This window comes from Gobio gobio, assembly GCF_949357685.1.
Source record: "Gobio gobio genome assembly, chromosome: 2".
NCBI classification, from domain to species: domain Eukaryota; kingdom Metazoa; phylum Chordata; class Actinopteri; order Cypriniformes; family Gobionidae; genus Gobio; species Gobio gobio.
The window spans coordinates 7,044,480-7,071,180 of record NC_137098.1 but is presented as its reverse complement, the minus strand read 5'-3'; the positions used below and the strand labels follow the sequence as shown (position 1 = coordinate 7,071,180).

Below are 26,701 nucleotides of genomic sequence, written 5' to 3'. Positions count from 1 at the left end.
TGGTTATTTCAGTCAAAGTTGCTCTTCTATCAGCTTGAATCAGTCGGCCCATTCTCCTCTGACCTCTAGCATCAACAAGGCATTTTCGCCCACAGGACTGCCGCATACTGGATGTTTTTCACTTTTCACACCATTCTTTGTAAACCCTAGAAATTATTGTGCGTGAAAATCCCAGTAATTGAGCAGATTGTGAAATACTCAGACCAGCCCGTCTGGCACCAACAACCATGCCACGCTCAAAATTGCTTAAATCACCTTTCTTTCCCATTCTGACATTCAGTTTGGAGTTCAGGAGATTGTCTTGACCAGGACCACACCCCTAAATGCATTGAAGCTACTGCCATGTGATTGGTTGATTAGATAATTGCATTAATGAGAAATTTAACAGGTGTTCCTAATAATCCTTTAGGTGAGTGTATATCCACAGTAATCGATATTGAATGGAATGGAATCGTGAAATTTGTGTCATCAAAACCCAGCCCTAGTTAATAGTTGGTTAATAGTTAGGATTGGACCCTAATCTAAAATGTGATAAAATTTGTTATATAAAAAAAACAACAACAACAAAACTTAAATTAATAGTCAGATAAAATGAAAACATACCCTGAAACCCAAGGTCAAATCTGGGACCCCAAGGTGGGATCATGTGTATTTTTATATATTTTACAGTTAAATGAATATATGAACTGAACTTTTATATCGTTTTTATGAAAATACAGGCAGACTGCTGCAGTGCAGAGAGTCTTAGATGGGAAGGGGGGGGGCGATTCCTCACATTGCGTGAAGAAAGCACTGAGACGTTTCATGTCGCCACATTATTTCCAGCCTAATTAGCAGCAGACCCCCCGCTGAGCCGTGCCGTGACATAGCAGTGCAGGAAAGCCTTGGCATAACATCCCTCACTTTAGCCATGTCAGGCTCTCCTATTGACAATGCCTTCAACAGAAATGGTTAATTGGTGTTAAAAACAGAAACGGTATTTATCATAAAAGTATTACCTTCGTGGTTCTGATGTCAGCATAATATAGCAAGGCAATGACATTGTTTAGTGCATTAATATTATGGCTGCAGGTCTACTTGAAAATATGGCTCCAGCAGACCGTAATTCTGAGCTTTGTGGAGTCTGGAAGGCAGCACTAAACGCTGTAATGCATTTATGTAATGGCGGGTCAGACAGTGTTGACTTCTAGAGCTGGAGTGGAAGAGAATGCGTCTGGACGTGGCATGCATGATAGCGGCTGCGAGCGATGACAGCAGGCTGGCTGATGCTCCAGGGAGTCTGTGAGACAGTTCTCCTGCCCCCATTTTCTCTCCTGAAACACTGGCAAATTCCCAGTTCAGTACTGTGATCCTGTGCACGGCGGTTTCTCGGCAAGAGCTCTTTTGATTCTGAAGGTGCGGTCACATTTACTGTTGTTTGGTGACTTTTTGTGAACGAAACCCAGTCATTTTAATAGCAATTCACACAGTTGGGAAAGCTTCTTGGTTTGAAATTGACTTCTGTGTGAGCCATGCTTCATACATCACTACCCTTTTGCCTGTGATAATTCCCTAATATGACAGCACCTTTATACTGACAAGTCAGTTTACACAACAGTTTGATCTGGTTCTCCATTCGGATTGGCCTTTTCCAGCCATGCGATATACCCCCATTATCAGCACTGGAGCCGTTTCACCGTTCATATCCATCCGCTTACAACATTTCTCACAGCGAGTGTCATGGCGTACTAGCGAACGCCATAATTTTACAAATGCTACTGTTGTTGTGTCACAGAATGTATTTTAAGAGTTTTTTAGGCGAGAATGTAGTTATTTAGACCTCAAATATGCAGCTTGTATATAATCATGGTGGCAGTTTATGACGTTTTCGCCATTCAGCGCTCATGTAGCCGCTTCCTTTAAATATTGTTTTTTCAATAAATATTTTATATAAATAACATGCTGTATTTGGTATTGAGAAAGGGTCCGTTAGTGATTGTGATTTCGACTTCAGTGAAAGTTTGCTACATTATTAGATGGCAGCAAAGACTCTCTTTATGTCAGTGGCAAAGACTTTTATACAGAAAGGGACTGAAACAAGGTTGTAAACAATAAGTCGCAACTTACAAATACATTGACTAGCATATTCATAGGAAATCCCCTTAACTGTTAGAAGGAAGTAGTTCCGCACAAAAGTTGTTGTTTCTTATTTCTTTACACACTTGTGCTGAACTGTTGTATAAACGCAATATCACACTCATAGCCGTGCAGTATGGCTCTATATCAGCATATCAGTCTTAATTTTAACAGCAAATTTTGATTTAGTTTTAGTCATATTTTAGTCGCCCGAGTTGTTTTTAGTTTTAGTCGACTAAATCTACAGTAGATTTAGTCTCCTAAAATCTAATGAGTTTAGTTAAATTGTAATACTTTAAGCATTACATAACCGACTGTCACTTGAACTGACATTTTGTCATCATTTTGTTTTTGACATTAAAAATACACGAAAGAGAGCTCACTTCACTTTTTTGTTTGTTTTTTAAAAACATCTATATAGTTTTTATAACTTTGTATTTTTGTTTTAGTCAGTAGGCCATATCAGGTTAAGCTGAAGCTTCAAATAAGTTTAAGTTTATTTATTTTTTTAATTTCAGTTGACATTTATTTAATTTCAAGTAATGAAGGTTTTTTTAATGGTTTTAGTGAACTATTATAACCCTGATACTTTATTGAATATGTGTCAAATACTGGTCTTTCCTCCTGACTATGAATTAAATGGAAATTAAATTAAATTAAATACATTTTGAAATGTCTGTGCTTTACTGTTGCAGTTGCAGGAGCTCATTGAAGTTCAGATGAGGAGATATAATATGCATTGTTACACCGTCTAAAACATATTGCTATATAAACATGGTACAGTAAACATTGTCATTATTCATCAGCATTAGTTCATAAACAATTGCCTGGCATAAATGTGTGTTATTCATTGATTGTGAGCCGCTCTGGAGCGCTGGATTGGGGATGCGTGAGCCTGTAGAAGCGCAACAGCGCCGTGTTCTCCAGCGGTTATCAGCATGTTCAACTCAAATGTGCGCATCTGTTACACAGGACATCAGTTCTGACTGGATCTCTTCCCTAATCGTCCATCCCTAACATTTTCGTCTCATTTTTATTTGTTGACGAAAATGACAGTTGATTTTCGTCATAGTTTTTGTCATCCAACACTAGTTTTTATTTAGTTATCGTCTCGTTTTCGTCAGTGAAAAAAGGTCGTTGACGAAAATAACACTGGCACGGCTACAAGTGTAATATTGCTTTTATACAGACAATGATAATGGACACAACTTTTAGGAATTTTGAAGTCTAAATACAATCGGCAGAAGTTAAAAGCTAAACGTAGGCTATAAACTAACTACAGCATGGTCACATGACTTCATGTCACAACCATCAAGCTTTCGACACCCCTTTTTAATTCTTTATCTAAACACATTTTCCCTGAAAGTTTGAGTTAGTTTTCAAAAGCACCATTATAAACAATAAAGCTGTGAAAGTGGACTAGCGAGGAGATGAGTTTACCTGTTTGGCTGATGTGTCCCAGACAACTTCTGTGGTCTCATTACTGCTGTATTTTATGTCATTGAATAAAATATCTTGAGCTTGTGTTACAGGCCTTATTTCAGGCATTTTACCAAAAGCCCATTCAAAAAAACACTGACTTTAGGACAACGGAACTGCTCGTGTCTGGGTTTTGGGAAAAATAGTCACTCAAAGAGTATCACCGTTGGGCTGGTTTGGACAAAAACTCTGATTAATATAGGAAAAATTGCTTTTATCGCATGTTGCGGTGTGGCATCACGTTTTGTTAGGACTGTAACATGTTTACCTAGTTCTAGTGGAAATTGGTATATGAAGTCCTGTTATCAGTATCTATCCTGTGTCTTTCCTTCATCAGGCACATCCAGAACATCAGTGAGATCAAGACAGATGTTGGGAAGGCCAGGGCATGGGTGCGTCTCTCCATGGAGAAGAAACTGCTGTCCAGGCACCTGAAGCAACTGCTGTCTGACCATGAACTCACTAAGTAAGACTTCTCGACTAGCTCTTTAGTGACATGGGCACTATCATAAACCAGATGCACTGTAGACATACACTTGGATATCAGACAGAGCTGTAGCACAGCAAAGAATAAGGCTCCATTAAAAATGAAGTGTTTTTGTTTTTATTATTAATGGGCCTTGAACCGTTAAGTGGCTCATCCTCAGTAAAGAATTCTTTGTCCTCTTCTGACCTGAAATGCATTTGTGAACTCATTTTCCTCAGGTTCTTTAAACATGCACTTAATTTTATCTATGTTTCCTTTGAAGCTTTTGTGTTTAAATTGGCACTATGTGATTTAACATGTTTGGTTGTATTTATTTGAAGGAAACTCTATAAGCGCTACGCTTTCCTGCGCTGTGATGACGAGAAGGAGCAGTTCCTCTACCATCTCCTCTCTTTCAACGCCGTGGACTACTTCTGCTTTACCAATGTCTTCACCACAATTAGTAAGTGTACCAGTAACACAGTATGCCATTAAGATTTTACAGTAAGTCAGCTAGTTCAGTCATATATTAATATGAAATGTATATATTTTATATGCAATTTACAAACACATTAAATGAATGTGAATGTAATTTAATTTAGTTTCAGGAAATGTAATGGACTAATAAAATGTGCATTAAATCACAGTAATATCCATTTTGTATCACTAGCTAAATTAAACCATGTATATTTATTATATTAACTCTTGTATCAAATAAACTCTGACCTCGTCCTTGTTGTTGTTCACAGTGATACCCTACCACGTGGTCATCATTCCCAGTAAGAAACTAGGTGGCTCCATGTTTACGGCCAACCCCTGGGTGTGCGTCTCAGGGGAACTAGCTGAGACTGGGGTCCTGCAGGTCCCCAAAAACACTCTGGAGATTACGTTTGAGGTGACACACCTACTTTTTTTTGTGCTTATTACCCCTAATTCAGAATCAGAATGAACTTTTGTTTTGGTTTTCAGGAGCTCTCGGTACATACATATATGCATACTACATGCATACATACATACAACACGTTATACATACTGTACAAACATACATACATATATGATAACACGTTATACATACTGTACATACATACATATACACACGTTATACACTGTACATACAAACATGCATACATACATATATGTAATAACACATTATACATACTGTACATGCATGCATACATACTGTACATACATACACGCATACATTCATAATGCACATACATGCACACATACTGTACATACATGCAAACATACTGTACATACATGCACACATACTGTACATACATGCAAACATACTGTACATACATGCACACATACTGTACATTCATGCATACATACATACTGTACATACATGCAAACATACTGTACATACATGCAAACATACTGTACATACATGTATACATACTGTACATTCATGCATACATACATCAGGGTCCCCGCGGGGTCTTAAAAAGTCTTAAAATGTCTAAAATTTATTTTTTTTAATTTAAGGCCTTAAAACGTCTTAAAAACGGCCAGATTTTCACCCGAGGTCTTAAATTTAATTTAGTTAGGTCTTAAAAAAAGTGTTATCCTCGTTCATTTCCAGAAATGCTGGCTGCAGAAAGTTATTAACGTTACACTGTAGCAAACAAGTATCGAATCGCGAAAGCAGAGCTCTAGAGTGTTTGCTGCGCCGCCCTCAGAGCGTTCGTTCGGTGTGTTGTAGTTCTTTCTGGGGGTGTTGGTACACGTACTCGGTGATAAAACTACAAATCCCGTGATAAATGCAATTACCTGCCCGCAAAATACGTCTACATTTAATAACGTTGTATTTTTCTGGACAGAATGAGGCAGACATGCATTGTTTTATATTATTCTAAATAGTGATACAGTCTGCACTCAATCAGCACTGCATACCTTATTATTATGACAATAGTGAAGGCTTGAAGAACTCAAATACACCATAGCTTGATACAGTCATGTTTATTGTCTTCGTTTCATCAGTCAAAGCGTTTCTATCTGTATCTTCAGACTATCCTACATCGCTAGCTTCACATTAGGGCTAAGGATTACTTCTCTGAGGGAAATGTGGAGTTTCTGCTCGAGAGCGCCCTCTGGCTTCCAGTATGAATGAATGTTTGGGTAACAAATATGAAAAATAATACTTCTCTCTAAATAAATTTATATGATAACCCATATGTTTTTCTCCAATGTACAGTTTCCCCCCCCCCCACAGTGGATGCATAAGAGGCTCATATTTCATATTAAATACATTGACTTTAAGAAATTTATATCACAGATAAAAAGCACAAAATTTCTTTATTTTATTTTTTACAATAAATCTTTAGACCGTTCTACACTCTAAAAAAAAAAAGGTTCTATATGGCACCAAAAATAGTTCTTGGCTCGTAATCATAGGGGAACCTTTTTTAGTGCTATATAGCACCAATTTTGGTGCTTCAGTGTTTCTTCAGTGGTTCTTCAGAGGTTCTTCAGCGGTTCTTCAGAGGTTCTTCACCGGTTCTTTGACTAAGGTGCTATATAGCACCTCTGAAGAACCACTGAAGCACCAAAATTGGTGCTATATAGCACTAAAAAAGGTTCCCTTATGATTACGAGACTTTTTTTTTTAGAGTGTAATGATTTTTAGTCATAGTCTGTCTGCAGGTTTTTTTTGAAAAATACGTTTTCTGTAAAATATATTAGTATTATTATTATATTGTTATATTTATTCTTAAATACTCTATTTTTTATTTTTTAATAATTAAAAGGTTATTGTAATAGTAATATTTCAAATTTTGTTAGATATTTGTATTTATTGAATATAATCATTATTATTAGTCTCGTTAATATATAAACATTAATATATAAAATGTTATATGCATACACTTTTCATTTGTAAATTTAAAAAAAAAAAAATTGCATTTTAACCAGAATAATCGCAATTAGATATCTTTCCCAAATCGTGCATCCCTAGTTTATCCTCTCTCCCTAGTGCATCCCCTGTTCAATCTCTATCAGGCTATTAATATGCTGTAATCTATTCTATTTGAGGGCAAGTTTGTTTTAGCCTATTTTCATTTTGGGCCTAAGGTTTTGGCCATTTGGCACGTTGTTGGCTGTGGAGGGTTACTAATGTCATTGCTTTTATTGCTTTTTTTATTATTTCTTTGATTTAAATAATTTTGGTAATGCGTCGTATAGGTCTTAAATTTCAATCTTTATGGTCTTAAAATGTCTTAAAAAGGTCTTAAATTTGACTTTCTGAAACCTGCAAGAACCCTGATACATACTGTACATGCATACATACATGCGTACTTGCATACATACATCCATGCATACATACTGTACATACATACATACAAACACACTGTACATACATACATAATGTACATACATGCATGCATACATACATACTGTACATACATACATACATACATACATACAAACACACTGTACATACATACATAATGTACATACATGCATGCATACATACATACTGTACATACATACATACATACATACAAACACACTGTACATACATACATAATGTACATACATGCATGCATACATACATACATACTGTACATACATACATACATACATACATACATACATACATACATACATACATACATACATACTGTACATACATACTGTACATACATAATGTACATACATGCATGCATACATACATACATACTGTACATACATACATACATACATACATACATACTGTACATACATACTGTACATACATACTGTACATACATACATACATACATACATACATACATACATACATACTGTACATACATACTGTACATACATACTGTACATACATACATACATACTGTACATACATACATGCATACATACATACAAACACACTGTACATACATGCATACATACATACAGTACATACATACTGTACATACATAATGTACATACATGCATGAATACATACATACTGTACATACATACATACATACATACTGTACATATATACTGTACATACATAATGTACATACATACATACATACATACATATATACTGTATATACATAATGTACATACATAATGTACATACATGCATACATACATACATACTGTACATACGTGCATGCATACATACATACATACTGTACATACATACATGCATACATACATACAAACACACTGTGCCTACATGCATACATACATACTGTGCATACATACATGCATACATACATACAAACACACTGTGCCTACATGCATACATACATACTGTGCATACATACATACTGTACATACATACATACAAACACACTGTATGTACATACAGGCATACATACTGTACATACATACTTACTTACAAACATGCATACATACTGTACATACATGCATGCATACGTTTAAATTAGATTAAGAAAAATACAAATAAAAAAATATACATTAAAAAACGATGTAGTAAAGTTTCACTGTGTTTTTGAGCACCATGCTAGATATTGACTATTGAAAACCCCAAGATGACTTCCTGTCTTGTTAATCTGTTTCCAGTTTTGTTGTATAATTCCTTGCACTAATTGTTCTTCACACAGTGCCAGAACCTGGGGAAGCTGACCACCATACAGATGGGCCATGATAACTCCGGCCTGTATGCCAAGTGGCTAGTGGAGAGCGTAATGGTCCGCAACGGGATCACAGGGCACACCTACAAGTGAGTACTAACATTTTAGCAGCACCAAAATCACATTATTCCTAATTAGTCCCTTAACTGACTGTCGGCCTGTCGTTGTGTAGGTTTCCGTGCGGCCGATGGCTGGGTAAAGGAGTGGATGATGGCAGCTTGGAGAGGATACTGGTGGGCGAATTGGTGACTAACACTGAGAACGAGGAGAGAATGTGCCGGACTCCTCCAATGCAACAATCCCCCGGGATGATGCGAAGATTTGTCACCATTTCGCCGAACAGCAAACCAAGTGTGTACTTGAAAATTTCATAAAAGTCAAAAGTCACATCTTATAAGATTTAATAACTGCACTTATTGCTGGAGGATATTGCTGTTGTCTCAAGCATGTTTGCCGTTGTGTGCCCACTAGAGTTAAACACGGGCCAGATCCAGGAAGGTGTAGGAGAGGCGATTAATGGTATCGTCAAACACTTCCATAAGCCAGAAAAAGAGGTATTTGTTTTTTCTCTGTGAAAACAAACAGCGGAAAGGAGAAATGCGGATGAAATCAGCACATAATGACGATCTCTTCATTCTTCTGTTGTAGAGAGGAAGCCTCACATTGCTTTTGTGTGGAGAGTATGGTTTGGTGTGGGCTCTAGAGCAGGTGTTCCAGCATGGGTTCAAGTCACCGCGCCTTTTCAAGAACGTCTTCATTTGGGACTTTCTGGGTAACAAATACTGCTACATTCCATAAAATAGTTGTGTGTTAATTTCTCATACTTGGTGTTAGGAGTTTTTCTTGTCATATTAGACATCTAAGGGTTTTGTTCATACTGTATATTCATATACTGCATATTTTGGTCAAGAGCCGCCCACTGAGACAGGAAGAGCAGTTTGACATGTAAAGGGATCAATCAGAGTTTGTTAGTATATGCTACTGTTAAAAAAAAATATTTAAAATGATTTAGCAAAAATGCATTAAGTTGATCAAAAGTGACAGTACAGACATTAATAATATTACAAAAAATATGTTCTTGTGCACTTTTCTATTCATAATAAACATTTATCATGGTTTCCACAAAAATGTTAAGCAGCACGACTGTTTTCAGCATCGATAATAATAACAAGAAATGCATATTGAGCATAAATCATCATATCAGAATGATTTCTGAAGGATCATGTGACACTGAAGACTGGAGTAATGATGCTGAAAACACAGCTTTGATCACAGGAATACATTATATTTTCACATATGTTTAAATGGAAAACAGGTATTTTAAATTGTAATAATATTTCACAATATTACTGTAGATCTTACAGACCCCAAACCTTTAAACAAGAGTGTGTACGCCACACTTGCCTGGAAGAAGCTCATTTGTATAATAATAAAAGCTATTAAAAAAATGGCGTATTTCATTACTCTTGGAGTTTCTTTAAAACAGCCGGTCAGATTAAATCTTAGTACACTGAGGAAGTGCGTCAGTGGGCGGTCTGTAGTTTGAAGCTGACGCTAGGACCTACTGGGAACATGAATGTTGCAAATGATCATAAATCCTCCTGTTTATGTTCTGTATTACCACAGAAAAATCACAGGTTTACTTTGAGAGTGCGGAACAGAGTCAGATGACCCAGGACGAGAACTGGCAGATGAGAGTGCGTCATTTCTGCCATTTCATGCGCGCCATCAACAGCACACCCAGAAACATCGGCAAAGACGGGAAGTTTCAGATGCTCGTGTGTCTCGGGGCCAGGTTGGTCATTATTTACGTTGAATTTTCAACTGTTTTGAGTATTTCTGAAATTTAAAGTGCCCATATTATGCTCCTTTACATTAAATATTTGCATGATTTAAAGTAAAAAATTCATTCTGTACATTTCTGCAGCACCTCTTTCACCCTCTGCCTGAAACACTCTGTTTTAGTTCCTGCTCTGCTCTGATTGGTCAACTTTTTAGAGCATGTTCCGGAAATTTAACACCACTTTTTTCCCTTTCTTAACACCACCATAATTTTACTTCAGCTCGCGAGGCTTCATGAGCAGCTGTAAACTTTGGTGTCAGTATTGAAAGTCCATGCAATGTACAGTATGTTGCCCTTGCAGCAAAATAAACAGTGTCTCCTTGACATAGCTAAATCTCTTACCCAACTATTCCTCGAGGGTGGACCAAAGCAGCCTGTAGGCGGGCATATGCAAACGTGAAACGGGGATGTTGCGAAACGTACCAAAATTAGTTCTCTTTCACTGCTTGAACAAGTCTTAAAGGAACATGCCACTATTTTTGAAAATAGGCTCATTTTCCGTCTCCCCTAGAGTTAAACAGTTGAGTTTCACCGTTTTCGAATCCATTCAGCCGATCTCCGGGTCTGGCAGAAGCACTTTTAGCGTAGCTTAGCATAGATCATTGAATCTGATTAGACCGTTAGCATTTTGCTCAAAAATTACCAAAAAGTTTTGATATTTGTCCTATTTAAAACTTGACTCTTCTGTAGTTACAGCACTCAGTGCCTCGTTACGCTCATGGCGTTCTAAAAACGCGGCGCTCCCATCGAAAAAATTGAATACGCCGCGTGAAAAAACGCTTTGGTGGACACACAGCCTTAGTCCTGTGCCAAATGTACTTTAAAGTTTTTATTATATTAAAGGGATAGTTCACTCAAAAATGAAAACTAGCCCATAATTTACTCACCCTCAAGTCATCTGAGGTGTATATGACATTCTTCTTTCAGACAGACACAATCAGAGTTATATTAATAAGTCCTGGCTCTTCCAAGCTTTATAGTGGCAGTGACTTTTGGGTCATTTTTGAAGTCCATAAAAGTGCATCTATCCATCATATAACTGCTCCACACGGCTCCGGGGGGTTAATAAAGGCCTTCTGAAGCAAAGTGGCACGTTTGTGTTAATATCCATATTTAAAACTTTATAGACTAAAATAACAAGCTTCCGGCGGTCGGTGGTACTTGCGCTAAAAGAGTAACCCTTGGCCTTTGACACATGACGAACGCAGAAGCGCAGAGGATAGAGCAAAACAAAACACCGGTCATGAAGTAGAGTCTAAAACGAGAATTTTTAAAGAGAAATGGAGGAGGATTTCGATATATGAGAAGAGGGGCTTGAGTTTGTTGGCCAGCACTATCCACGAGATGCGTCAAAGCTTGAGATCATAGACTGTAAAAAAATGTGATGTCACCCATAGGATTCTGAAGAGCAGTTTTGAAGCGTAAAGTAGGGTCGAGCTGGCCGACGTTATCTTGGCAGCATGTGGATAACAGAAAATGGGCAAAGAGGCGGGACGTGGGCGGAGCTGAGGTGATGACTAACAGACAGCAGACAAACGGCAATCCACCTGTCACTCAAAGTGGCCACGCCCTTAATTATGCAGAACTTTAAGGCTTTATATAATGTAAACAAATGAGTTATAGACGGTTTCATCAGACGCACACGCGTTGCCACGGTTACTCGCCTGGCCCGAAGTTAACTTCCGGTCTGTGTTTGTTTATCGGCCTGGCAAGGGGATAGTATGGCGCACTACTCAGTAGAAACACATTTTTAACGTACTATTCTTGGATAACATGATATAAATATTAACGATCAAGCAGAGAGAATATGACACCAATGCAAAAACAGCGTGTGCAACTCACCAAAAAGCTTTAAATGCTTCATAATTATCCAGTCATCCGAGAGCAGCGTCTAATGTAATTTAGACTGTATGTCGAATGTTATTTACTTTGCTTGTTATCAGAAATAATCTACTCTAGAGGAAACTTATTCTGGCTGCGTTTACACTTGGCATTAACATGCGAGCACCTTGATCATCAGTCAGTCGGGACACGGCGAGTTTACATTTGTTCACATCAAGTGGTCGCCATCTGGATAACTGATCGGATTTATGTTTCCCGCAAAATATTTAAATGTGCCTTTATCACGGAGTGCAAAACAACTTTCACTTTGTCCTCTATTAATGGCAGTGCCCATAGAGCACGGGATTTTTTGTGATGCATTCATATACAATCAATCTCAAATATGGTACTTTATCTACAAGTTAACTTTCCCAACATTAATCTTATGTTATGAAACAAAGAAACGTGTCATTCCGATGCATTGCATGATTGAAGGCGAGCGCGCAAGCATTTATAGACACTGTACAGAAAACGGCATTACACCGCCCTTTAAGGGTTAGTTCACCCAACATTTATTTATTCTGTCATTATTACTCTCCCTCATGTCGTTCGAAACCTGTAAGACCTTCGTTCATCTTCAGAACACAACTTAAGATATTTTTCTTCTACGGTCTTACGGGTTGGGGTCGACATGAGGGTGAGTAATTAATGTATGAATTTACATTTTTGAGTGAACTAACCCTTTAAGGGGTTATATATACACTCTATATTGCAGACAGAAATGGGAGATTATTTATAATAAACATTCTGAAACAATAAAAACATGTAAATTAAGATAATGCTGCCCAATTAAAATGAAAGATGATAGCACATAAGAAAGATAACGCAGCCTCGGTTGTTCTTTGCGGACGACTAACGGAAGTTAAGTTTGGGCCACAAAAGCGTGCATGCGCAGTAACGTTTGTTTATGTTGTTGCCGTTGAAACCGTCTATAAAATAATTCACCCCCCTCACAGTTGTCATGAAGGGCAAAATTAGCCATATAGACCAAAACTACAATTTATACCAGACTGTAAACATGTGTTCTTCTGCTGTAAAGTTGGGCATTTTAACATGAGGCTCAATGAGATTCTGCTCCTTCTGGAGCCTGTCTCTAGTGGCCAGTCGATGAATTGCAGTTTAAGTCACTTCCGTATTGGCTTCAAGAGAAACTGGCGGAGGTTGCCGCTTGCTTGAGATGCTCCTGTACATCACGTCAGGGGTTACTCTTTTAGCGCAAGTCGACTTGCGTACCACTGACCGCCACTCGTCTTTTTTTGGTCAGAGATATCGCATGTTGTTATAGTCACAGTTATCGTTTAAAGACGGTGGTGTCGTTTCATCATCGCCTTGTCTTAGTCATGGAAAAAAAGGTCATGAACGTCAGTCACATCTGCTCTTTCTGCTTGCAGAGATCACCTGCTGCACCACTGGATCGCGCTCCTCGCCGAGTGTCCAATCACAGCACAGATGTACGAGGACACGGCGCTCTTAAAGGACCATTCCCTGGTGAACTCTCTGATTCGAGTGCTTCAGACTCTGCAGGAATTCAATATCACGCTGGAGGCCTCGCTCGTCAAGGGCATCGGGATCTAGCGTGTCTGAATATAGAACTAACACACAGATCAGCGGGACCATGGACTAACCTTTTTTACACGGAGAGACTTGAACAAAAGGACTTAACCTGGCTTACGTTAAAGCTGCTGTCATGTTTGCCATATATTAAGTGCAATGAGCCTTTTCAAACGTGTGTCATGATTTTTATCAAGGGACATTCAGATATGTCCTCTATTTTGATCCATACGTTTCCGGAAAGGTGAAAGAACTCCCACCTGTGCTATACCGTTTTATTGAAAGCTCGATATTTTTCGTTGTTGTTGTGGACTGCTGACAATGGCTATATTTAAAAGGGAAACATGTAAGAAGAGCTGTTATTATATTTTCACAGAAGAACAGTGTTATTTTGATATGTGTCAGGTTGCTTGCTCTGTGCTCTAATCGAATCCATACCGTCACAATGCAGAGTTCGAAGCAAATGATGTAGAAGTATGCTTTATAAGTACAACCTGGGGGGAATTCATATTTTTACTTAAAATGAAAAATGGAGAAAGGCTCTTTTTTTTTTTTTGTACAATCCAGAGGCTTGTGTGGTTTCCCTCCAAATGCAAATCCGTTTAAAGGGACAGTTCACCCCCAAAAATTACAGCTTTTTATGTTTTTGAAAGACGTTTATGCTCATCAAGGCTGTGTTTATTTGATCAAAAATACAGCAAAAACAGTAATATTGTGAAATATTATTACAATTTAAAATAACTGTTCTATTTTAATGTATAGTCAACTGTAAATATTATTTCTGTGATCAAAGCTTTATTTTAAGTCTTTAGTGTCACATGATCCTTCAGAAATCATTCTGATATGATGATTTATGCTCAATTTATCAATGTTGTTTTTTTGCTACTTAAGGTTTTAGTGGAAATCCCAATTAATTCATACTTTTACTCAGCATTGATGCATTTGATATATATATATAAGGTTAGAAAAGATTTCTATTTCAAATAAATGCTGTTCTTTTCAACTTTTTATTCAAATAAGCAGCAAAAACGGTTTCTAACATTAATGATAATAAGAACCATTATTAATAAATGACCACCAATATTGATGATAATTGAGCAATGTGACACTGACGACTGGAGAAAATTCAGCTTTTCATCACAAGAATAAATTACATTTTTAAAAATATAAAGATATAAAACAGTTATCTTACATTGTAATAATATTTCACAGTTTTTTACTGTATTTCTGATCAAATAAATGCAGCCTTGCTGAGTGTAATGGTGCGTTCACACCGGACGTGAATTAAGCGTTTCGCGCGAGTGATTTACATGTCAAGTCAATGCAAAGACGCGAATAGACATTCTGTGGCACGATTCGCGCTAATTGAAAAATCTGAACTTTGGGGGATATTCGCGCCGCGTTAACCAATCAGGAGCTTGCTCTAGTAGTGACAACAATGAGGAGAAAATCTGGTTTATATTAATCATATATTAATATCTGGTTCAGACAAGTGTGCATATCCTATCACTGTGATAACATTAAATGACATGAAACACAACCCAGTCTCTTTTTGTTAAATGCAAGTTTATGATCAATAATACAAAAGTATAAGTAAAAGGTATAATAAGCTATATATGAAATAAAGCAAACAATTCGGTCAAACATTCAAAGTCAGTGCTAGTCGGCTACAATGGTAAGGTAAAGTTAAATAGCCTAAAAATAAAAAAATGAAACTTCACTTTGCCCTCAGCCTAAACGATTTGCCAGGGAACAAATTATAGATCCATGAGACCAAAGATCGGCCGTTACATCTACACAAGATAAATTATAGCTCGATACACCACAGAGACATCAGAGCCTGCGGCAAATGTCTGAAGGACTGGCTGAGGAAAGGCTGCTCTCGCCGGGGTTAACGAGCGCCGCTGATCCACTGGAGCTCACAACTCCGAAAACGCCAGATAAAATGTTCAAATAGGCGCTCTTTTTATAAATAAACCACACATTTGAGCTTTAAACAACTACATTATCACCTGAAAAAGTCTTAAAACTACGTTTTGTCACACATTAACAGTAGTATTCTAACAAAAAAGACATGTAAACACAGCCCATGTGTGAATGAAGCGAGTAAACTTTGCGCGAATAGCGTGATTTCTTAGTGTCCGGTGTGAATGCACCATAAGAGACTTTAAAAACATGAATTATTCTCATTTACTCACCCTTATATCATTCCAAACCCACTTCCTTTCTTCCCCATACAGTGAAAGCGTCCCCTCATTCATTAAATGGGAAAAGAGCAGCTTGGACTTTCGTCTAAATATCTCCTTTTGCGTTCCACGCAGGAAACGGGTGAACTGTCTCCTTAAGCTCATTATGATCCCCTAAAATCATAGACATGACTCCTGAAAGTGATGTCCAAACATATGGGAGAGACTGTAAAAAGTAAGAACAATCAACGCAGAAAGGATAACATTAGCGTTTCACCTAAATAACCAGTTGCAGCAACCGATGTGTCCTTTCAAAGTAGCGTAACATTCCCGCTCTCTTCAGCCCTCAGGTCTCCACTGTGGCCGACTCTAATGCCATATTTAAAGTAGAATTAAACTGCGGCACAGCTGCTGTGTTTGTGTCCCTAGTTAAACCCCAGCAGCCCCTCTGTTTCTGCTATGCAATATTTACAGCTCCAGAATTTAGTTATTGAATATCAGTGAAATATTCAGCGGTTTTTAGAGTGTAGCATCATTTGTAGGAGAGAAGCACATCAAAGGCTGATATTCATGTGCCAATTTCATCATGACTGTTCTGGTTCCTGTTCAAACACAGCTGGCATGAGCATTCTGGGAGTTTTTTTTTTCTCGTGTTTTATCTCGATGCATTTATAGACAACGCAGTGTAATGTAGTGTTAAATATTGAACAACTGTGTACAGTGTATAAAATGTATTAAAGGTGACAATTCGATATGGTTATGATGCTTCTGACTTTTTTTTAATGTCTTGTCTTTCAAAATAAGCAAAATCTGTTTGATTATATATTTGCAATCAATGAGTACTTAATTATAAAATTAAATATTCCTATGACCAGTTTGAGCAGAATTTTGCTTTTTCTATTATATTTATATATATGAATTGTATTGTTTAATAACTCTTAATTGAGAGACTGGACATTTTTTTGTAGTATTACAAAGGTGATTAAAAATGGGAAAAGTAAAAGAAATACATATATCTTTCATTGCTGAATCTTATATTTAATACTTTCTTTTAAAGCAAGTTTAATAAATGGTCATGAACTTCAACTTTAACGATATATGGGAAAAAAATATTAATTGCGATTAATCGCATCTAACAAAAGTTTGTTTATGTGACGTGTATACATACAAATATGTATGTGTGTGTGTGTGTGTAATGTGTATATAATACACGAACACTAATTTATATATATTTATGTATGTGTGTGTATATAATACACAAACACAAATGCATATATATTTATGTATGTGTGTGTATATAATACACAAACACAAATTTATATATATTTGTGTGTGTGAGTGTATAATACACGTCGGACACAAATGTGTATATATTTATGTGTGTGTGTGTGTGTGTATATAATACACAAACACAAATGTATATATATTTATTTTTGTATGCATGTGTGTATGTATGAACACATATATATATATATATATATATATATATATATATATACACTCACATATGAATGTGTGTGTGTGTGTATAATACACGGACACAAATGTTTATATATATATATATTACATATATGTGTGTGTTCATACATACACACATGCATACAAAAATAAATATATATACATTTGTGTTTGTGTATTATATATATATATATATATATATATATATATATATATATATATATATATATATATATATATATATATATATATATATATATATATATATATATATATACACACTCACATATGTATGTGTGTGTGTATAATACACGGACACAAATGTTTATATATATACATATATTCACACACACATATGTATTAGCCTATAAGCATGTATGTTAGATGTGATTAATCGAACCCATTTGACAGCGGTGAAAAATATACATTTTTAAAATAAACTTTTGATGAATGGTGTTCAAAAAACGTTAATGGACATGTCACCCATTTTAAGAAATGCCGCTTAAAACATACGCTGGTAGGCGTTTCTCTGACTGAAAGAAAACATAATAAAATCACTTTGTCAGGAACATAATATTACATTTCAGCGTGTTGGGTAACCTAATATCATATAATATCAGGTAATATAATACAAAACGTCGCGTATTCCAAGCATTCGAGCTTCAGCGAAGTGGGCAAAGGGTCCATTCACACATTCAAGTCACAACAAGAACAATACGTGCGGAACGTTTGTGTACTTCCCCGGATGAAACATTCTTAAATGGCAAGTTCGAGCGCAGTGATTGGCTGAATGAATGTTTAAACTTGGCGTCTATGCTCCTTATATGGTCTTCCTCCGACAAACCCCTTTACTCAATGTTTGTACGCTGGCCCCGCCCCCACCATTCATTGTGTTTCTGTGTGTGGCCGTAGTAAGGCATGCGCAGTACAGACGAGTAAAACGGACGGAATTCAAAGTTTCTGACGGTAAGTCCTTTGTTATTGTTGCTAACTAACTATACGAATGTAGCATGTCTCGCTTTAACTGTTTGTACTGTCAGTATCGGAGTGCGTAACGTGTTGTGTGTGTTATGTTAGTGCGTTTACGGCTCGGTTATTTACATCAACAATGGGGCTTTGCGCGCGTGGATGGATGTGGAGCGTGGCATGGTTGCGTGCTAACGGGCTAGCTGTTATTGTTAATGGGGACGCGCGTTTTGGCGCTCTCTCGCTGTTTGAAAGTTTAGATTAACGGTCATATTCAAACCGTCAAAAACGTTCAAAAATCCTCCGTGTGTTGTTTAGATAGCGTTGATTTTTAGAGCGCGTGTGAATTGTTAATTTACGACACATCTCCGTCTAGCTTTCTTTTGGTTTCCATAGATGCAAATATGAGGCGAGCGCACAAATGAAAATATAAAACCGAGCGTACTGTATGTCATGAAGGACATAATTCCTCTAAATAAATATTTTGTAATGTGTGGAGTTTTTGTGAATGAGTCGCGTCATGTTTGATGTGGTTTTTCACGCGTTTGTATTGATCTATCACACGCGCGTTGTTCGTTATATATTGAATACAAGATGTGTTTTTAAAGTACTATAACCCCAGTGTTTTTATTCCTGGTGTTTTGTCTCAAACCCCGTGAACAGGCGCCCATTTAATTGCACTTTCGCTTTTAAAACTCCGCCTGTTTCTCCATCTTCACCCCGTGTCAAAATTCCCAAAGGAATTCGTATCGTTATTTGGAGCGACTAAATGGGAATCCCAAATACAAAGGACAAAATAAGGAATTTCGATTGATCCATTAGGACATGACTTGCTTCTTAGAGGATTCCTGTTTAACATTGATTCCCAGTTAGTTACAAATTCCATTATCATTCTTTCTGGGATTTTCCCAATTCCAGTGCACACATGCTGTTGTTGTTTATTTTCCTCGTACGAGTCAATGGTCGTGTATTAAATGCGCCTGCAGCGAAAGGCTTTTGTCAAACATCAAAAGTAGGTCATCGCGGCAGACGAGACGGATTCAAAGCAAACACGCGTTTTTTATATCCCAGGCGCGCACTCGTGATTCTGCATTTTTTGCGTAACTCTTAACGTTAGAGCAAAACGCGATGAAATTGTCAAGTTCAGCAAGAGATATGGATTTCGGTTCCCGCCCCCTTAAATCCCCCGCGCAAAAGACCTTTGTTTTTAATGACGCTCTCCGTTCATTCCCCAGAGCCCGTAAAGATGTTCGGCTTCCATAAATCCAAGATTTACCGCAGTAACGAAGGTTGTTGTATTTGCAAAACCAAATCTTCAAGTTCTCGGTTCACTGACAGCAGCAGATATGAGGAAAACTTCAGACTTTGCTTTGGGTAAGTGTTATCCCTGACTGCTTGTATTCCACAAAATCCTAAAGGAATTTCAATCGCTATTTTTATTTATTTATCATTAAATAATATCTTACTGGATGAGCTTTAATTTTACTTTTGGGTGATTATGTGATCCCATTGGGATTGGTTGCAAAAAAGAGAAATTCTATTTGTTTTTGAATATAAGTAATACAGTTGTTGTTTTAAAAATCAGAAATAAATTCTGTGATTATTGTTCGCAGTCTGTCCGAGGATCGTGTTGGAGACATCTGCAACGCTTGTGTGCTTCTGGTCAAACGCTGGAAGAAATTACCACACGGATCAAAGAAGAACTGGAATCATGTAAGGGACTGTTTTCCTTGGGAATCCTCCGTCTCATTCCAGACATTTTGAGAATAATCTTGTTTCTCTCTCAAGGTGGTTGATGCGAGGGCAGGACCCGGATTCAAGCTGACCAAGCCCAAGAAAGTCAAGAATATTGATGGAAAGAAGAAAAGTAAACTGAAAAAGCTTCATAAGTTCAAAAGACAAAGTGAGTTGCACGTTTGCGTTTTTTTTTCTTCTTCTCTTTTTTTTTTTTGTTGTGGTGTGTTTTGCCAACACAATCTCACGACGGTTCATATAACTGTCGTTTTATACTTCTCATAATTTAATGTTTTGGTGAATTGGTTGCTTATTCGTATAATAATCTCATTCGTTTGGTTTTGGTGCGATTTTTGCTTAAGTTTATGGGGTGGATCTTCATAGGGATAGAATGGAGTTAAGTCTTCATTTACTCACCCTGGTGTTGTTGTAATGCAATATGGCCTTTCTTTTATGGACCACAAAAGGAGAAATTAAATAATAAAAATGTAAAGGCCTGTTCACACCGGGATGATTTTCATGTGCGTTTATCGACAACGTTTAACGCCTCGTGACTAAACACAGTGCGCCAATGGACCCTTATCACAGACTGATGACACGTTTTAACGGTCATTAATATCGTTAATCCTGCAACGTTTTTTTGTATTTTTTATATATATGTACATTTTATAACACTAAAACTTTATTTTATTACTTTTGCATCACATTACAAAAACAAGTTAGCGCTGCTGTGAGTGTTTCTAATAGCGTCTATGGGAGTGATGATAAAAATTATCATCTTTCTCTCTTTTCACTTAGTGAAATCACTATTGTGGCGTTTTTCGTTTGCTATTTGAGCAAATGGCCACACAAAAAATATTTAATGTATTCCCTCATTCACCGCTATAATAGTTAACCCAACTATGACGACTTCCGCTCTGAGAAACCCGGAAATGTGAAAGGGCGCCAATGTAAGTGTGCACACCGACACGTTAAACGCCAGGCGTGAAAGCGTCACTTAAAAAAACGCCTTGGGTTCGTTTCTTTCTTTTGACGTGGCGTGTTAAAAACTGTCCGACCAATGAGATCGCCGCTTTTGTTCACGCGCCTGGAGCTGCTGAAGTTACAGTAAAACACGACTTGGTGGCGTTCAAGCACAAAACGGTCTTGCCGAACACACATTGATACGACGAAGAGGAAATAAGTAGACAACAAAGAAGATGAGCTACTGATGCTGCTTGCCAGTTAGAAAAGTGTGTGAATGGTTTTGGCAAGCACTTAAATACCGTCTCTCTTCTTCTTCTGTGCGAGTGTCAGAAGCGTAAAGTGCCGCAGCACCAGCTTGTGTACCGGGAGCGCCATCTACTGGATTTGCACGTTCACTCTGCAAATCGGCAGTGTAAAACGCGCCGAAAAACACTGCCGATAAGTGCGTGCGAAAATCAGGCCTCAAAACAAAATTGAATGTATTATTTAAAGAAAATCCTGGTTTGCTCATGCTCGACTGCGCGTTTGTGAGTCTTTATTAGCGCCACAGTTCACTCCGACTCGCCCAGAAAAAGCACAAGTTATGAAAAATCAAGATTAATAAAAACGTGACATGCAATACAACCCGTGAACCTTCTTCTCTGAGGTGCTTATATCCGCTGTGTTCATCATAACAACAAATGATCGAGTTCACATCTATCATTCTGACTGTCATCTGCGATATTCAACTCTTTAAAGAAAGTTGCTTTTTTGATTTCATGTCGCGTGTTTAATCTTGATTTCTTACAAGTTGAGTGAACTGCGGAGCTGACAGAACGCACAGTCGAGCAAAGACTTTTCATTAAAAGGTTTAATTTCATTATGATGGTTGTTTTTCACCAAACCGTATCGAACACTCACTGAACACTGATGTATACGGCCTGTCACATGGGATCTGTGATATAGGGCTGTCACTAATGATTATTTTGGCAATCGATTAATCGGCCGATTAATCGAATACTTTTTTTGTGGTAATTAAAATAGACATAAGCAAAGACCCAAGACTTTAAAAATGACTTAAAATGCATGTATAATGAATAAACAGTGAGGCAATGATATTTGGTTCAAATAAAGTATTAAAAGCAAGTAATCATATGGTTTTATAGAAATGCGCAACAAATGCTTGCAGAGGGTGGTGTGACACTTTACAGCACATCAAATGGCCAAACTACACTTTAAAGGATTAGTTCATTTTAAAATTAAAATTAGCCCATGATTGACTCGCCCTCAAGCCATCCTATATGACTTTCTGACGAACATGATCAGAGTTATATGAATAAATATAACGCTTCCAAGCTTTATAATGACATTGAGTTTGAAGCTCATAAAAGTGCATCCATCCATCATATAACTGCTCCACACGGCTCCGGGGGGGTTAATAAAGACCTTCTGAAGCGATAAGTGTTTTGTAATAAAAAATATCCATATTTAAAATGTTATAAAGTAAAATATCTAGCGACCGCCACACCACATAGACATAAACAACAATAAAAACTTGATTTCCACCTCAGGGGGACTTTAATCTTTAATATTTGGCCACTTCTTTACGATATGATACAGCCGGTGTAATTTCTTGATCATAACATGCAAACTTTTATTTTGAAATTGCGATGAACGACTGTGTTGGCGTAGGTTTATAAATGATTAATAAATGACAAGCGTTAGAAGACCTTTTTTTGTTTTTTTTTCTCCTTGTGGTCCCAAAAAAAGAGCTGCATACGACATTAGAACAACACCAGGGTGAGTAAATAATGACTTAATTTTAGTTTGAACTATCCTTTAGTTCCTGTTTTCATTCAAAATCGGTACCTAAAATAGTTTGGTTTTCCAGCGAGATGTCATATTAATCTGTTGTCATGTCTTGACAGATTCGGATGCCCACAGCACCACATCCAGCATGTCTCCGTCCCAGTCTCCCAGCCACAGTAACCAATCTGACGACGGCTCCGACATCGAGACCAAACAGAGGCGTCCCAACCCGTCCGGCTTCTCCTTCCTCGACCTGTCCTACTGGAAGAGGTATTCCTCTCCTCCTGTTTCCTGACATCCTAGTGTTTGAGCCGACGAATAACCCTAGTGGTGTCAACAATAATCGATTCGGCAATGCGGGGCATTCACGATTCAGCATCGATGCGGCTAAGTGCCATAATCAATTATGTCATCGTTTATTTTCTGGCCTTGAGTTGGACAATAAAGTTGTGAAGTTTCAATTACTTCCGGGGTCATAACAACAACAACAACAACAATCAAGATGGCTGAGGCGGAGGGAGATTACTGATTAATTAAAACACTTATGTTCACTACTGGAAAAAGTTGGCTGTTATTATTGCTCTATTTAATTTCAAATGGTTCTAAAGCAGAGAAGAGAAACAATTCTCATGCAAAGCACTGAAAGCAGTGATTTATGTTTTCTTTTTCAGGTTTGAAAATGCCATATCCAATACCCTGTACCATTCAATTTCATTTTATTTTAATGACATTTATGTCAAAGATACAGGAGAGTGATAATACAAACATAGCAGCCAATAAAATCTATTGTTCAATATCTGACTGCTTGTATAGGCCTTTATCACAGAGGAATTGAATACCGGAAGTGCGGGTCGAAGCAGTGTGCTGATTCTTCCGGTTATGCATGTTTTCAATGTGCTGTGAACACCTAGCTGAACAAACGACCATTAAAATAAGCATCTGGAGGATGATTTCAAAATCCGGACATTTTCCGAGACAGGAGAAGAGATAAACTGATCATTACTGTGTACAGGATTTTCCAAACTCTGTTGAACTTGTCGTTTTTTAATCCGACATAAGCCGAGGGTCGTAAACATACGTGATTATTTCACCACACGGTGTCAGTGCACGTCTAAATAGTGTCCGCGATTAAGTGTGTGTGAGACCTGACGAATAAGATCTGAATGAACATATTGATTTGTATTAATATTTTAGTCATTGTTCTGTCACTTTTCAATGACAATCATTTCACTGTAGCCTACAGTATATGTAATTCACACATGTATGCCAAAATTCAGTCACGCTGTTAACGTATTACTGTTTAAGATTAATTAAATGCTTAACATTGTTTACTTTCTTTAAGGCAGTTACCGCGCATTCATTCATCTATTTATTACAAGAAAATGAACCATGGTTTTTATTACAAATAAAATAAAACATGGTTATTGTAGTTTATCATGGTATTTTTTAGTAAAACTAATACAAATGGTAGTCAATCCACAAAAAAAAAACATGGTTACTACATTCTTACTATAATAAAACCATGGTTAACTTTCGTAAGGGTGTTTATCAGTCAAATTAATTAAAACATGTAACAACAGGTATGAAATATGATTAGTAAGAGAAACACTTTTAATGAGAAGACAATCACTGGACTGCGGCAGGTTAGAAATGTATTTATTATTCAGAATGCACATTTGGATGGGAACATTTCAGCAGGCTGACGATATGAGACGTAAACATCCGCAGTTTGGAAATGCATAGGCCTACAACACACAAACATACAACTTCATCCCACCATATCAGTCTCGCCCATGCTCTCCTCTATTCTTTTAGTGTCAGGAAATGTTCAAATCTGAGGTAAGGATGGCATTATTTAGTATTAGAGCACGGGATCGCTGCAGTTACACCCGCGTTTTGATTGAGTCGCGATGGGACCGGAAGTAGAGGTGCACTGCTTTCCTTACCGGAAATAGGAAGTGTGATAAAGGCCTATTGCCTCATGACTGATTAAAAATCTGCCTTGTTGTGTGCAGTAGAATTTTGATGCGTCGTAGAATCGAACTGAATTGAATCGTTACCTGGTGAATCGTAATCGAATCGAATTGTGAGGGCAGTCCCAATGCACACCCCTAAATAACACCATCAATGCGTTTCAGGCAAAAGGTGTGCTGTGGGATCGTCTACAAGGGGCGTTTCGGCGAGGTGATCATCGATCCCCGTCTCTTCAAGCCCTGCTGTAACAAGAAGCGTCCCGCTCTGGCATCCTCCTCGGACTCTCCGATCTCCCAAGCGCTTCCTTCCCCTCTTCCAGAGGACCTGAAGGAGGCATGGTGATCCAACCATCACACCTGTCTCATTGAGGCCCTCATAGCTTTGTCTCCAGTGGTAGACTCTGATATCTTCCCTTTGTTAGATAACTGTGTATGAGTTGAGTTTTCCCATTGCTTTTGTATTTTTTTTTTATGACTCTGTAAGTTTTGTACCTTTTTTTTTATATAACAGAAAAGGAGAAACATTTGGGCATTAGGACATATTTATAGGTCTGAGTTAGGAAATGTAATGTAATCCATTTTTTTTTTTTATTACTGTAAATTTGTTTTTGGGAGTTACCAGTGTTTTGTAAATATAATCTTATTTTCCATACCAGTGCACCAAAAGACTTCTATTTGGCATTTAGTTTCACGGGTCACAGATGAATAATGTAAAGTGCTATATCTAACATTAATGAGATGGGTGTACTTTTTAAGCAAATACAATATTTTACCATGGCAGACTTCTGCTCTGACTCTGTTAAATCACACACACATGCATTCACTGACACGGTTTCTTTGGGCACAATGTGAATTCACCTCGACTTCTGGACATCTCATTTATTTCTGGTTTGGCATAAAGATGTTTCTCGATATTTAAAAAAAAAAAAATGGTTACGGGTTTGTAAATCTTTAAAAATCAAGATGCTAAAACACATTATCTCAGAGTATTTAAACGGTTATCATTTACACAATGGCATATGAAAGCATGCATAATGTATTTTGTAGGCATGATCAGTTTTTTATGACTGTTAGTGTTTGTATTTTTCTTTTGTTATTGTTGTATGAGAGTGTTATAATACAGAAAGTATGAAATATTACTGATTTTTTTTCCGACCAGGCTTTACACTGTGTTTTTTAACCACGTCTCAATATTGTACACTAAAGATAATCCAAGATGAAATTGTACAGTCTTTCAGCCTTGATGTATTGACTGCAGCCTTTTATATGTTTTTTATTTTATTATTATTGCAGTTAGGATTCATCGAAATGTTGTCGATGTGACACAAAAGCCTTTTTGAGGAGCGAAATAATTGCTTTGGCTCTTAACTTGAGCGACTTTAGTGGAGTTTGTGGATTTGGTTCCAGATTTCGGTTGTATTTCAGTGTATTATTTGAATGAATGTTTGTTTTTTTTATTCACCAGCAATACTTTGAGTCAACGTTAATGTTGACTTGATGCTCTCGTTCTTAAAATGCATGAGAGCGACTACAAGATGTTGATAAATTTCAGGGAAATTTTTTGTTTTGATTATTAATGAGGCACATTCTCAGTCAATGTGCCTTACCAGAGGTTTAGCTGATCATTTCATTACGTTCATTTGTCATTTTTAACTTATGCTATTTATTCAAAGCTGTCTGTACAATTAATGCTGTAAAGAAGTTTG

The 26,701-nt window shown here is 37.2% G+C and overlaps 2 protein-coding genes across 7 annotated transcripts in view; both read left to right on the top strand.

Annotated features, from left to right (window-relative positions):
• The window catches only part of dennd5a (DENN/MADD domain containing 5A), a 94,502-nt gene extending 77,632 nt beyond the window's left edge, over window positions 1-16,870 (top strand). For all 5 annotated transcript variants that reach the window (XM_079801451.1, XM_079801450.1, XM_079801448.1 and 2 more), the window contains 9 exons: window positions 3,932-4,060; window positions 4,402-4,523; window positions 4,810-4,955; window positions 8,620-8,738; window positions 8,822-9,000; window positions 9,121-9,203; window positions 9,298-9,421; window positions 10,276-10,444; window positions 13,765-16,870. In XM_079801451.1, the coding sequence (XP_079657577.1) occupies window positions 3,932-4,060; window positions 4,402-4,523; window positions 4,810-4,955; window positions 8,620-8,738; window positions 8,822-9,000; window positions 9,121-9,203; window positions 9,298-9,421; window positions 10,276-10,444; window positions 13,765-13,948 (1,255 nt within the window). In that variant the 3' untranslated portion in view covers window positions 13,949-16,870. The remainder of the gene's footprint in view (window positions 1-3,931; window positions 4,061-4,401; window positions 4,524-4,809; window positions 4,956-8,619; window positions 8,739-8,821; window positions 9,001-9,120; window positions 9,204-9,297; window positions 9,422-10,275; window positions 10,445-13,764) is intronic.
• Window positions 16,871-18,457: 1,587 nt separating this feature from the next.
• On the top strand, window positions 18,458-26,622 carry sinhcafl (SIN3-HDAC complex associated factor, like). 2 transcript variants are annotated; one of them, XM_079839086.1, is made up of 7 exons: window positions 18,458-18,534; window positions 19,770-19,908; window positions 20,148-20,247; window positions 20,323-20,437; window positions 22,984-23,013; window positions 23,142-23,292; window positions 25,161-26,622. In XM_079839086.1, the coding sequence occupies exons 2-7, from the start codon at window positions 19,781-19,783 to the stop codon at window positions 25,336-25,338; spliced, it is 702 nt and encodes a 233-aa protein (XP_079695212.1). In that variant the 5' UTR covers window positions 18,458-18,534; window positions 19,770-19,780; the 3' UTR covers window positions 25,339-26,622. The 2 variants fall into 2 exon arrangements, with proteins under 2 accessions (XP_079695212.1, XP_079695213.1); XM_079839087.1 differs by lacking the exon at window positions 22,984-23,013.
• The last annotated feature ends 79 nt before the right edge of the window (window positions 26,623-26,701 follow it).